Below are 14,917 nucleotides of genomic sequence, written 5' to 3'. Positions count from 1 at the left end.
AAGAATCAACGCACAAGTAAATCCAAAAATACATCCTTGTATCTAAATACTCGAAAATATCTTTTGTTTGTTTTAATTCTTTTTTAAATAAAATACATCAAAAATAAAAAAAATTAATAGACAAAGATAAACCTTATAGCAGATATTCTGTTATCATTAAAGGTGGATGATATTTCTTTTGTTCTTTCTTTTTATTTTATTTTTTTTTTTGTTTCTTTTTTTCTTTTTGTTCCTTTTTTCTTCTAATTCTTGCTTAATATTTTAATTTTTATTATTTAAATTTTAGGCTTTCTCACCAAGCAACAAGTATGTGGTTTCGGTCGGTTCTCAGCACGACATGATAGTAAACGTTTGGGATTGGAAGAATAACGTCAAGGTTGCTTCTAACAAAGTCTCGAGCAAAGTCAAGGCAGTGTGTTTCGCTGAAAATGGTAATTATTTCGTCACCGTAGGCAACCGACACGTGAAGTTTTGGTACCTGGAATATTCGCGTAGTGCCAAGGTAATTAAACGATTTAATTGAAAAACAAATATATATATATATATATATATATATATATATATATATATATACCTTTTTAAAATGACAACGATGTTAAATTATATTATCTACGAAATAGTACAAGGAACCCGTGCCTTTGATGGGCCGATCAGCTATATTAGGTGTTCAACGAAACAACGATTTCGTCGATGTAGCCTGCGGCAGAGGAGAAATGGCGGATTCGACATACGCCATTACAAAAACCGGTCTCCTATGCGAATTCAATAATCGAAGGCTCTTGGACAAATGGGTCGAGCTTCGGGTAAGGTTTCCTTTTGAAAAGACGAAAAAGCTCTTACGAGATTTATCTTACGATAAAGATCCGATAATCCAATGACCCTTCTCTTCCTTTTTTTTTTTCATCTGATTTTTTTCTTTCTTTTTTTTTTTTATTTTTCTTTTCTTTTTTTTTTTTTTTTTTTTTTTTTAGACGAGCAGCGCGAATTGCATGGCGGTTGGTGATAAATATATTTTTATTGGTTGTGCCGAGGGTATCGTCAGGTGTTTCAGTCCCAATACGCTGGAGTTTATCACGACTTTACCCAGAACACATTATTTAGGAGTTGACGTAGCCCAGGGATTGTCGATAAGGTAATACTATCGATAATCAACATTATCTATCCATATATCGTTTGTCATTCTTTTTTTAATATATTAAAATATATTAAAATATAAATAATGTGTTTTATCGTTAAAGTCATATGTCTCAGCACCCAGCTAACGCAAGGTATCCGGATGCTATAGCATTAGCTTTCGACGAACGTAACAATAAATTAACATGCGTCTACAACGATCATAGTATTTATGTTTGGGATGTAAGGGATATAAGGAGGGTTGGTAAATCCCATTCTTTTCTCTATCATTCCGCATGCATATGGGGTGTTGAGATGTATCCAACAGGAACGGACTCGATAGGATCTATGCCGGCTGGTAGTTTTATCACTTGTTCCAGCGACGATACCATTCGCGTTTGGAATCTGGAGAAAGATGTATTCTCGAATGATACATTGTACAAAAGGAACATATATAGTAGCGTGAGTTGATTTTATTTGATTTTGGATTAACCCTAGTTCATGTAACCGCACCTCAAAATAATTTTAAGTTGTGCTGCTGCATTTAACGTACGTTATACATACCAGGCACTTTGAACAGCTGTCATTTATACAGAATGAATAATTTTTACTTAAAAAAAAAAAAATACTGTATTTTTGACCTTGAAGTCTTGGAAATAATAATCGGTAGGTTTAAAAACGCATTTCCAATTATGTCATTATAAAAAAAAAACATTCATGAATCATGCTACGCGTAAATTGTTTTAATTGAGTTCAAAGTTGGTCTGGGGTGTCCCAGCATTCTACAGGCACGACTAGGGTTAAACAATGAATTCATTTCTCATAACGTGATTTTCATCCATATTTATTCTTTATTTTGATCATAGGAATTGTTAAAAGTCCTTTACGTGGATCCAGAATTAACGTATCTTAAGGATTTGGATTTAGCTGCTGCCGGATCGACCGAAAAAAGTGATGCTTCTTACGACGGTCGTAATGGCGTAAGATCGATAAGAGTCAGTCCTGATGGAAAACATCTTGCGTCTGGCGATAGGTGAGATTTTAGATTTTTACGCATTTATATATTAATCGTTAAAATAATATTAAACTAATATAAAAATTATATAAGTATTAAAAGTTATACATATATAACATATAATTTTAATATTAAATATTATTTTTATTATTACGATAGATTAATACGTTAAAATAATATTAAACGAAGTTAATGTATCTTCTCGATAATGCAATATTCGTAAAGTTTAACAAATAAAATATATGAAAGAATATTCTTTATATATTTCATAAATTATATAAAAATATAATATATTATAAATATATTTCATATGAAATTATATATTATATACAAAAATATATATATATATACAATATTCTTTATATATTTTATATATGAAGGATATTGTTACATGAAAATTATATAACATATATAACAATATAATCTTCATGTCAAATATTATTTTTATTACGATAGGAACTATAGTTATATATAATATTTCTGTTAAATGTTATATATATAACATTTAACAAAAATAATATATATATATATATATATATAAATTTAACAGAAATATATATAAAGGAAGCAACAAAAAAAAATAGAATTTTAAAAATCGTTTTACACGTATTATTTATCGCGTCAATTAAATTATCATCCAATGGAGATGATTTTAAATATATATTTATATATTCTAGATCGGGAAATATACGTATCCATGACGTTTCCACCCTGGAAGAATTGTGTTTAATAGAGGCTCACGACGCGGAAGTACTTTGTCTCGAATATTCGAGGTTTTCGCAATATTCTGTTGAAACGCCAAGACTTTTGGCAAGTGCTTCGAGGGATCGATTAATTCATGTATTCAGCGTCGATCAGGATTACAATTTTTCACAAACCTTGGACGATCATAGCTCGTCGATTACCGCCGTGAGATTTTTTAATCAAACTAATCAAAGTAATCAGCTACAAATGGTGTCTTGCGGGGCTGACAAGAGTATCATCTTTAGGCAATTGCAATCCGTAAGATACATATATATATATATATATTTTTTTTATCCTTTTTACTTTAGGAAAAAAACTCTCAATAAAGATGATTGAAGATTAGCGTTGTGTGTATGTTATTTTTTTTTTCTTTTTTTCTTTTTTTATAGACACCAGGCGGAATGCCACAATTCGCCAGAGGTCATAACGCTCAGGGAAAGACAACGTTATACGATATGGAAGTGGATTCTGGACAAAAACATGTTTTAACTGCCTGCCAAGATAGAAATATTAGGGTTTATAATGTAACTACCGGGAAGCACAGTAAAACGTTCAAAGGATCCGTCGGCGAAGATGGATCCCTCATTAAAGTTGTCTTAGGTAAACAGATCATTGGATTTACCATTAAAAGTAATCATATAAAAAAAAAAAAGAAAAAAAGAAAGGGAGAGAAAAAAAATGAGGAAATAAATTTAATTAAAAATTGTTGTTATCGAATATAATATCTAATGCAAATTAATGTTTACAATGATTAACATAAATGACATTGCGACGATATAAAGGAATGAAAGATATTTATTAAAATTTATTCCTTCATTTTGCATAATTCGTTTATCGTCTTTTCATGTGACATGCGACAAAAAAAAAATTTTTTTTTAAAACCGTCGGATGTCGAGAAATGTTTAAACGATTAAAACGCATACAAACAACGATATAATAATATGATGTAGAAATATTATATATATATATATATATATATATATCTCTGATATTTACAGATTCGTCAGGAATTTACGTAGCTACCTCATGTACAGACAAGACATTATGTGTTTACGATTATTATAGTGGTGAATGTATGGCAACCATGCTCGGTCATTCAGAATTAGTGACGGGATTGCGTTTTAGCTCGGACTGTCGTCACCTCGTTTCTGCGAGTGGTGACGGTTGCATATTTGTTTGGCGTGTGCCTCATGATATGGTTGTGACGATGCAAGCGCGTCTCGCTCAACAGGCAATGCGTGCTGGAAAGTAAGATATATACACTTTCTTTTCTTTTTTTTTTCTTTTTTTGTAAACGCAACAGAAGAATGAAATATTGCGACATTGCGTATTTTTTTTTTTTCATTATTTTTTTTTTTTTTCGAGAGTTGCAAGTTAATTTTTTTTTCTTTCTTTCTGTTTACGACAGAAGGCCACCACAAGTCAATGGCAGTGGAATTGAAATACAGTTAGATAATGAAACGTTTGGATCACCGCCACCAGAATTTCTTGATCCAAACGCAAATCCTGCCCCTCAAAATGTTGGTGTCGATTATAGATTTAGCGTTGGTCAATTACCTCTCTGGGCGAAGAAACAAATTAATACGACGACCGTCGAAGAAACAACGACGGTTGGTTCGACCGTTCGACCACTTAGCGTAGATTTACCGAAAGGAAGATGGGCGCAAAGGGTACAACAAGGTGATGGTATTACCGTCAAATCCGTTTACGATAGCGATGAGGTCATACCCTTTCCTCCTCCTCGTGGAAGCGTCGATTCTGATGGAGGTGGAGGAGGTGGTGGTTCAAAGGACAGTTCTATCGACAGCGGTACCGAAACCAAATGCAGTAGCGATTATCGTCGTGATACTATCATTCTCAAAAGGGTTAGTTTACATTGATTACAATATATATATATATATATATTTTATTTATGTTTTAATACATATTATTTAACATATTATTATTAAGATACAATAATATATGTTTTATTATGTATTATATGAAAGAAAAATGATAATAAGATATAAAAATTAATCAAAATAAAAATCATAACTTATATTATCATTTTGATAATTTCATTTTAGGAAGAGGAAGAAAGTGTATTTCAACCATGTCCAGATAGTTACAGAGAATTAACCAATGAAACAAAACAGGTATTAATGAATCAAATTTAACGATATTTACGATGCATCTCTTTTCTCATTTTTATTTTTGCATGAATATGTTAATAATCCACGATTATGAATTATAAATATCATTCGTCGTCATATTTAATCTCTCAATGGTAACAATTTGTTATAATTATTTTATAATTGTTAGCTTTGCTGATCGTTTTACGTGATAATTTTTTTATTTTGCCTTTATCACATATTAATGTTATCTTTTTCATTTCCTTTTTCTTCTTCTTCTTCTTCTTTTTTTTTTTTTGCGTTGATCCTCATTTTATTTGACCGGCCAACGTAGGTGATCGGTGGTAACGTGACGATTGCTAGAGGTAACAATATCACGGAAGTGACACGTCAATCAAGAAGTCGTCATCACACTGATGATAGCAGTCTTGGGAGTTTTAAATTCGAGGTATTGCTTGCTTATACTCGACGCGTGCGAGTGCCTGCAGCACACTCATGGATTAAAAGCTATGATAAAATTTTTATAACCATGTCAAAGTAAAACTGATAAAAATATTTTTAAAATAAACGATACTTCGTCATTATTCTAAGCAACAATTTTTTTTTTCTTTTTATCATAATTTTATTGCTTTTGCATTATACGTGTGTCGTTAGCTTTTTTTTTCTTTATTTACTTATTTAATTCTTTTTCTTTCCTTTTTTTTTTCTTCTTTTTTTGGTTTCCCTCTTTTTTTTTCGTTGTTATTGCTCTATGTAATAGATATAATCTAACTTCAATCGTTTATGAATAATAAGATAAAAATAGTGTATGTATATATATATATATATATATATATATATATATATATATATATATACTAACACATATATACATATACACACACCATTATTTGCATTTATTTAATATTATTTTATTTAGGATCATGAAAGTACGGAACATGATGGTGACGTAGAAGATTATTCCGAGGGAGAAAATGGTACGACTGGTTCAGAGAAATCACATCATAGATTAATGTATTATCCACCACAGGAGGATACTGTATCGAATCAGTTTACAGTAAATGCGATGGACGTTGAAGAACTTCGAAGGTTTGTTTAATTTGTTTAACAATTCGTTATTATATTTTTATATTGTATTTCGTATTGAAATAAAATATATTTGTTAAATCACGGTCGATCATAGATCTCAAAGGCGGCAGAAAAAGCCAAGAAATACAGAAAGTGGACGAACGAGCGAATTAACTGCATCCGGTAGCCAAGATGATTCTGATTCGGAAGGTGGAGCGTCAACGCCAAGTGCCGAAAGAAATCCATTATCAATGTTATCAGAAGCAAGCTCGGAGGGTTTCGATCAAATTACGAAACAAAGTCATCGCGAGAAATATTTAAAAAATGCATTCGAGTCTCTTAGCGGCGCCGAAGAACCAACAAATCGTGTAAAAACAACCAGTATTAGTTCTCAATTTCATGGAAGGTAATAATTTGTCGGATAATAATTAACAAATATTATCATTGAACTTATAAATATATACAATAATCTTACTGTGTTCCTTTTCATAATTATATATATTAGGGTAAATAATGGTTCAGAAAGTAACAATAGCAACAAAGTACGTAATGCAGCGGTAGTAAATGCAACGAAACATGCCAGGGGTGATGCGGATATTGTTAAGAAACGAGAGGAATTACAAAGAAGAATAGAAGAGACCAGAAGAAAGCTGCAAAGCGTAAGATTATATAACTTTTTCTATTTTTTTTCTTTTTTTTTTTTTTTGTTATTTAAATATGATAAATTCGTTGACAATGTTATATTCTGTTTTAAAGGTCGGGTACAGATCATCCTTAAAAAGCAGCCAGAGCATTTCTGATTTAAGCAGCCATATACCAGAGAAACATCATCGTTCAAGTAGACTTAACACAGGTAACAAATTGGGTGAACAAAACAAATTTTCAAAGCCAATTAATCCTTGCAAACCTATGCCAAATCCAAAACCCGCGTTTAAACCGCAACAACTCATTAACAAAGTCCAAGGTGTTGGGAATGCTTTGTCTAAATCAGATATGTCAAATGAACAGTGCAGCTTAAATAATGATAATAATAAAACAACATCGTGTGTAAGTGAAAAGACAATACCATCTCTTAACCGTCCACTAACACTTACATTAAAGAAAACTGAAAAGTATAAGCTGTCATTGAATAAGCCCAATCAATCATTACCCGAATCTCCTGTATGCGAGGAATTAAAACTGTTGAAGGAACATTGTAAGAAAAACGTTAGTCGTTTCGCAAGATTTGCACAAAAGAGAAGATCCTGTAGTTATTTTATCGGTCTCGACGATAACGAGGAAGAAATGGAAAATCTGGCAAAGTCGTTTGAGAGTTTGCCAGCAATGAACGAACGTAATATTGAAAATTTGAAGCAAACGATTGACGACGGTGACGATGGTAATGGAAATTTCAGCGATGATTCATTGGAAGGCGATTTCAAAAATCCACCGCGACGTTGCGTTAGCGATTATCAAATTAACATACATATGGACAGTAGTAGTCATGTAGATAATAAAAGTTATCCAAATTATCAGGCTTATCAAAGGAGAATTTTAACAGGTTCGCAAGAAAGTATATTGTCGGATGCTTCGGTCGAATCATTTTCAAAAGGTAGCGCCGAAATATTGGATTGTAATAACTACGATCATGACAGGCACTCCAGCGCAAGTTTTTTCTTATCGAAACGTAAAACACAAGTTGGAAGAAGTCAGGAGAGCATATTAACTGACGAATCGGATTATCAAATGTTTCCATTACAGAAGAACGTTGATCATAGAAGTACAGAAAGCGTTTTAACGGATGACTCGGATTCGTTGGTTAAATCGGCACCGTTAGAAATGTTATTTGATTCACATTACAAAAGAAAACGACAAAATTCCGAAACGTACAGTGGAAATCCTAACAACGAAATCGAAACTACAAACAATACACAAACATCAACGGATGATACCACTTTGTGCAGGGCTGTATTTAGATCAAAATCCCTTCAAGATACAAGAATGTGTAAAGCTAAAAATGATATTAATTTTAGCGAGGATAACGCCCAACCAGCTACGTGTATATATTATGAATTCAATTTTGATAATGATAATGAAAAAAATTCGGATATTAGAATAATGGCCAATTCCGATACAATATCAAGAAGCAACAGTTTAAAAGTATCAAAGGAGCCACATTCAATGTTGATATTAAACGACTTCGTGGCGCATAAACCACCAAAACCAAAGAGAAATTCATCGCGTACCCAAAGTATGCGTAACAGAGCAAGACCAGCATGGAATAAATATAACATGGACTCGTCATCGTCACAATCGACAATACAAAACATCGAACCGATTAATTATTCCGCGACTTTACCGGCCAACTTATCTCATTTAAGTTATAAAACAAGGAACGACGAGGATTCTTCTAAACAAAATCGAAAGGACGGCGATGCCAATTCAAAAAGATTCGAAGAATTTTTACAATCCGCTAAATATTCATTGCAAGCTACGAACGACGAAACGAATGATAGAAATATATTTTTCAATCAACAAACGCGTTTAACAGATAAGAAGATAAACATAGGAGGAATACCACCGTACAATCCTGAAAATACTTTGGATAGATACAAACGACAGAATGTTAATGAATCTTCTCGTATAATGTCCAACGAGGAAGATAATGCCAGTCACGAAAGGGACAACATATGTTCTTTTGAAAATCAAATACCAACGAAGGATACAATGGAAACTTATGACTCTTTAGAACCCAATGTTACATCATCTATCGATTTACATGGAACCCAACTCGAATCAAACAATTCCAATTTACAATCAACGAACGCGCGCATTGATAATTTGGATGCTAGCGTTGACGTTAGGATAACACGTGCCATAGAAGGAACCGTTAAATTATTATCCAAAGAGTTTGAGAATTTAGTTAGAAGGGAACAATACTTTATGAAGGAAAAATGTTTGCGTTTAACTCATTGTCCCGAAACAAGTGAAAACTTTGCCAAGCTTGAGGCCGAACGTGACAGTAGATATTGCACTATTAGACGTGACATACGTATTCATTCCGGTGGCGAGGATAGCGATTGCGCCGATATATCAACGATGGATAAATCATTGATGGAAAGTGGTTCCTCTACGTCAGCATCGAGTTGCACGAATTCCCCTAAACGGATGTGGCCACCTGCATCACGATGTCAGAGTCACATGAAGTGGACAAAAACTTTACCCACTATTAATCAAGCAACTATTCCCACGAAACATCTTTATGCAGGTACTTAAAGTGGAGTCCAAAATATCAAGTAATTAATATACGTAGAACTTATGAAACAAATTTAGACGTGATATATATATATATATAGGTATATGTATATGTATATATATATATATATATATATATATATATATATATATATATATATATTCGAACTTTCTTCTCATTACCGTTTTCATTGAATCGTATTAAAATAGCGTGTGTATTTTATTTATTTATTTTTTTTTTTTTTTCTTATAATAGACACCTTCGTTAGTCAGGCAAGCACGATATATACACAAATAATAAATACGTCTACGCATAAAAAAAGTAAGATCAAAGTAAACAATTTACAATAATACACCACAGAGTAACATTGACAGTCGCATATAAAATTCCATAGATAATTATCGTGCATATTACAGTAATAATATAATAATGCATACAAAAAAGAAAATACAAAATAATATTCGTCTATTATATTTTTTTTTAGCTTTTCGATATGAATGCAATAAAATTATGTACAATTAAAGAACAATGTATACATATAAATTAATTGCTTGAGAAAATGCTATTGTCTATGTTTATACATATGCATATACATATATTTTAAACATTTAATTAGAAGACTCGTTTTCACAAAGACAGCAATTACTTTTCAGTTTGAATGCCTTTATTTACAAAGTTATGGCTTCATATGTGTATAATATTTTCCAGTTTTTACTTATTTCGGAATGACTTGCTAAATTGCGGCATGTTTTATCATCCTTTTTATATAATTCATCCTGCTTTCCTATTTTCATCCTATATCTGCCTTATAACAAAATAATGTATATTAATTTCATTAATATCATACATATTTTATATAAATTTTCTTTTTTTCTTTTCATTTCATTTCATTATTTTATATAATATTTATCTTTTAGTTGGATAAATGAAAAAACAAGAAAAGATATATATATATATATATATTACATATTAAATTAAATTAATTATAATATATATTATAATTAATCTAATTATAATAATATATATTATAATTAATTTAATTTATATGTACTATATATATATATATATATATGTTTATATAATACACATGTCAAAAAATAAAAGATAAGCATTTATATTTGTTATAAAATTACATTTGCGTTGTGTCAAAATGTAGTTTAGTGCATGTGTGTGTGCATTGTCAACAGTTGGCAGTAATGGGGGGCGAATCTCGTCAAAAGTTATTGACAGTGAAGAAGAGGGGAGTGGCATGAGACGTGCCTGTTCATTAAGTGATCTTTCTGTCAGCCCATCAAATAGATTACTGCATGGTCCTGTACAAGGTATTCCTTTCATGCAACATATTTTATTTTAATTTTACATGCTTCGATAATTAAATGAATGATGATCATTTTTACCTTTTTTTTTCTTTTTTTGTCTTTTTTTGTACTTTCACTTTTTTTTTGTTTCTTTTTTTTTTAATCCAATTCTATATAATAAGTGTATTAATTAGTATAGATGTATTTTATTTGATAAAAATAAAAGAATTTGTCTATATATTTATATTCATTTTAATTGAACAAAATAGTTTCAGGAAAAGTAAATACTAAAAATATTAGTACATCGTCAAGAGGTAATTCTGGGAATATAAATATTGGCAATCAGTTAAGACATTCAACCACGAAAAATCATTCAAATCACATGACAAGAAGTAGTAGCGTCGGTGTATTAAATCAGGTATCATACATTATTAAATTTATAATTAAATTATAATAGAGTAGGAAATGATCAATACATAAAATTTTTATTAACGTAAATATCTGTTCGTTTTATTAACAGAGTGATTCAGAATCTGATGCTGGTGTATCAGTAGGAGGAAGAGGATGGAACAATCAATCTGGAAATAATAGAATGAGCGGCTTAATGAGGCCAACGATTAGTTCACAAAATAAAATCAATCATCAGATTAAATCAAATTCCTCATCAAGTAATAATCTTCCTTCTATTCTAAGGCGACGGGGTATGCAGGGAGCTTACTCTAGCGGTAATTACAAATTTTGTTTCTTCTTTTTTTTTTCTTTCTTTTTTTTTTTTTCTTTTTATAAAAATCCTTTCCATTTAAAATCCTAGAAACTCATAACATTCCTTTTTTTATATATATACATATATATATATATATACAACAATAGTAAATCTAAGTCAAGTTGGTAATCAAGAAGATTCAAGTTCAGAAGATACTTCATCTAATGGAAATGGTGTCAAGCCAGCTCTACCTCCAAGACCTAGAAGTATCAGTATCGATCATTCCTCAGCCAGGTAAATAATAATTATATCGTCAAAAAATTATTTTATAGAAATTCACATGTGTCATATATGTTAATATTTTGTCATATACAAATACATATATAATAATAATAATAATAATAATAATAATAATAATAATAATAATAATAATTTTATAGTTTATGCCTTCCTGGTACTGCCGTTAGAAGATCTGGGTCATCTGGTCTAATAACAAATGGTCGAGGCAGTGGAAACATAATTGGTCAAAGTGGTGCAAGATTATCAGTACCAAACAGAAATCAATTAGAACCAAGCCCTCAAGAATTACCTGTTAAAGATACAGACCGTGCCATTGATGTAGCCAGTGCCGAATGTAAGTATTACACTAGCTTACATTACAAATAATTATGTCAGTACTTGTATTCATAAATCACTATCATGATTAAATCATCTTTCTCAATCGTCTTAGCATGCAAGATTACAGGGAATTATTGAAAGCATTGTTTGTAAATTTTTCATGTTACTAAAATTTGGTGTGGCTACAAATCCGGACACATTAATTGGTATTTCATATTAAAAAGAAAAAAAAAACAAAATCTTTCTATAAATATTATATATTTCAATCTAATATAAACTTTACTCTTACAGTAGGCACGGATAAAGCATTAGGTAAACTAAAGACTTCTATTGAGAATGCTGTCCTGTGAAAATAATAAATCTATGAGTGTATTCAAAATTTGTAAGTGATCATGCTATAACAAAAAAAAAAAAAAATAATAAAAAAAAAATTTTTTTATATCGTCAAAGTCACATCCAAACATAGTACAAATTAGAATCCAGTGTCCAGATTGCTGTATATATAATTGCTACATCTTCCGTTTAAATTTTCTAATGATATTTGCTAATCATGTTAGCGTCCATAGAGGCTTATTTAAAAATTACAAAGATCTATATTTGATTGAAAGAATGTTACCACCTATTATATTTATTTCTTCTCTCTTAAAAATAGCTTCACCTTTGACCTATTTTCATATATTAGTTTAGTATTACATCATTATCAAATTTGTTCATCCATCATAAAATTCAATCGATTTCAGATCATTATTCAAAAACTTGTTTCATATTTTATTATAAATATTTCAGCTTATAATATTGTATATGTAATATGAATAGCATTTCCCCCCTCTTACGTTTCTTAATTTAAAATAAATTCCATCGTTCCTCCTTGTTATGCAACGAATAAATCATAAATAATCATATTAATGTTTATTACAAATTAGATCATTACATAGAAAACAATTGACGAAGATGTTGAATAATGGAGACCTCCTCTAAAAAAAAAAAAAGTCATTTTCCATATTTGTAGGTATCAATCATAATAGCATGGTCTCATACGGATTTTAGAAGCAAATATATACCCGCACGTTGCACGATGCTGCTATTTACTGTGTTTAAATATGAAAGAAGATAAATGTTACATTTGTAATCTTATCGTGTCTATAAGTAAAATTATATTCATGATATTATTTGATAATATTTCAAAACAAATGTAATATTTATCTTAATAAAAAGAAGGGAAAAAAAGGAGAGAAAAAAAAAGAAAAAGTGAATGCGTATTTCAATAGATTCATGGAAAAAAAAAATTTTTTTAATGCCATGACATCGTCTTTGCAGTGTCAACTCAACTGTGCAATACAATTGCGGATGAGCTTACGCGAACAGCAGATAACGTTGTACAACTGTACAAACGTTTAACTATAGACAATGAGGATGATCCATCAAGAACGACCATCGATAGGGATACAATGTTACGTGGTCTAGAATCTTCTGTCAATGAAACAATGCGTACATTACGACTAGTTGTGGCAGGCGTTGAAAATCATAACGATGAAACTAGTAATAATGTTGCCCCGAACGAAGTTACCGCAAAGTTTCAAGAATTACTTGCAGGCCAAGATCAAGGGAAGGTAGTGAACATGATGCAACAATATTCAGAATTACTCTTAAATATGATGCAACAAAGGATGGGAGGGACACAATCGAGCCATACATAAAAAAAAGAAGAAAAGAAAATCCGTCCATCTGATGATAAATTGGATTAATATGCAAATGGATAACGTATTCATGTTCAAAGCACGTACGTTTGTGATGAGTGAATAAGTATTTTCTCGGCGATAATAATAATAATAATAATAATATTAGATCACATTCCTAAGTGCAGGATATGGATATTTTGTTTTGTTTTTCTAAAGGAAAGGAAAAATATAAGAAAGAGAAAGTGAAAATGAAAATGAAAATGAAAATGAATAAATAAAAGAGAGGGACTTCGGTATTTCAGTTGCCAAGATCCTAAGTGCATATCGTAAGCACGCATATGTTCCTTTTCAATTTGTCATAGTAGTACATTGCATTCTTTGTGAGTACTTTTTGAATGAATTTAATATAAACTTAGTTCTTAAAAAGCAGATTGAACTGTCAGCAATGGAGCCTTGTGACTTGATAGGAATTATAACATGTATTACTAACTGCTGAACAGTATCATTAGAAAAAAAAGAAAAAAAAATAAGAAGGAAAAGAAAAAAAAAGAAAAGGAAAAAGGAAGAAAAAAAGAACTTCATAGCACAAAATATATTATTTTTGACTAATTCTTAAGCACTATAATGGTTCGCACTTGGAGATGAGGAAATCTTCAACGTCGTTCAATGTAGTACTTGTTATTAATCAATACAATTTGATGATAAATATGCTGAGGAAGGAACGTGTGAAAATAATCGGATAAACTCCAAGTAATGTCATATGGTATAACTTTAGGACATTTATTTATCCTATTTATAAAATCAAATGTGTCGAATTTGTGCGTATTTTATCTTGAGGCCATATGCCGGGAAATGCCAATTAACTAAAGACTATTAGTATAGTATCCACAACAAACATACATATATGTATATTTATCAAATATTGAATGGTATTATAACGTAATATTAGTATTCTTGTTATGTAACCAAAGGGGTTGTCTGTACCTATGGTAAAAAGGGAAATTCTTTTCCCCTCCTAAATGTTTAAAAAGCTTTTAGACAGTCCATTAATAAAAAAAAAAAAAATTATAATATACAGTATATAAACTTGCCAGAATAAGAAAGCGCCTAGTTACTAAATTACTATATTAAGAAGTATAACCAGGCTTTTCCAGATATAGAAAAATGTAGGGTGCAAATATATGATTATATATTTCAAATAACGTTATTTATAATTATTGAAATTTTCTTTCTTTTAAATGTTTACGCATTGTTAATACTTTTTTTGTCGAAAATAGGAAAAAAGTTTTTAGTTGTTGTTAATATAAAATTGTACAAAGAACCGGGAGAAATA

At 30.5% G+C, this 14,917-nt stretch overlaps 1 protein-coding gene across 13 annotated transcripts in view; it reads left to right on the top strand.

Moving 5' to 3' along the window:
* LOC124424389 overlaps positions 1-14,674 on the top strand; it is a 117,231-nt gene extending 102,557 nt beyond the window's left edge. For 7 of the 13 annotated variants that reach the window (XM_046963365.1, XM_046963371.1, XM_046963370.1 and 4 more), the window contains 22 exons: positions 287-502; positions 621-803; positions 972-1,132; positions 1,239-1,575; positions 1,980-2,146; positions 2,806-3,130; positions 3,262-3,472; positions 3,871-4,120; positions 4,281-4,737; positions 4,939-5,007; positions 5,318-5,431; positions 5,903-6,072; positions 6,167-6,457; positions 6,557-6,710; positions 6,808-9,298; positions 10,474-10,608; positions 10,854-11,002; positions 11,105-11,309; positions 11,455-11,581; positions 11,728-11,921; positions 12,197-12,217; positions 13,223-14,674. In XM_046963365.1, the coding sequence (XP_046819321.1) occupies positions 287-502; positions 621-803; positions 972-1,132; positions 1,239-1,575; positions 1,980-2,146; positions 2,806-3,130; positions 3,262-3,472; positions 3,871-4,120; positions 4,281-4,737; positions 4,939-5,007; positions 5,318-5,431; positions 5,903-6,072; positions 6,167-6,457; positions 6,557-6,710; positions 6,808-9,298; positions 10,474-10,608; positions 10,854-11,002; positions 11,105-11,309; positions 11,455-11,581; positions 11,728-11,921; positions 12,197-12,217; positions 13,223-13,602 (6,807 nt within the window). In that variant the 3' untranslated portion in view covers positions 13,603-14,674. Of the gene's footprint in view, positions 1-286; positions 503-620; positions 804-971; positions 1,133-1,238; positions 1,576-1,979; positions 2,147-2,805; positions 3,131-3,261; positions 3,473-3,870; positions 4,121-4,280; positions 4,738-4,938; positions 5,008-5,317; positions 5,432-5,902; positions 6,073-6,166; positions 6,458-6,556; positions 6,711-6,807; positions 9,299-9,541; positions 10,078-10,473; positions 10,609-10,853; positions 11,003-11,104; positions 11,310-11,454; positions 11,582-11,727; positions 11,922-12,196; positions 12,288-13,222 lie in introns of those variants that run through there. The other 6 variants (XM_046963374.1, XM_046963377.1, XM_046963375.1 and 3 more) reach the window with 6 other exon arrangements.
* The last annotated feature ends 243 nt before the right edge of the window (positions 14,675-14,917 follow it).

This window comes from Vespa crabro, chromosome 5 (assembly GCF_910589235.1).
Source record: "Vespa crabro chromosome 5, iyVesCrab1.2, whole genome shotgun sequence".
Taxonomy (NCBI): Eukaryota; Metazoa; Arthropoda; class Insecta; order Hymenoptera; family Vespidae; genus Vespa; species Vespa crabro.
This window is presented reverse-complemented; position numbering and strand designations above follow the sequence as displayed.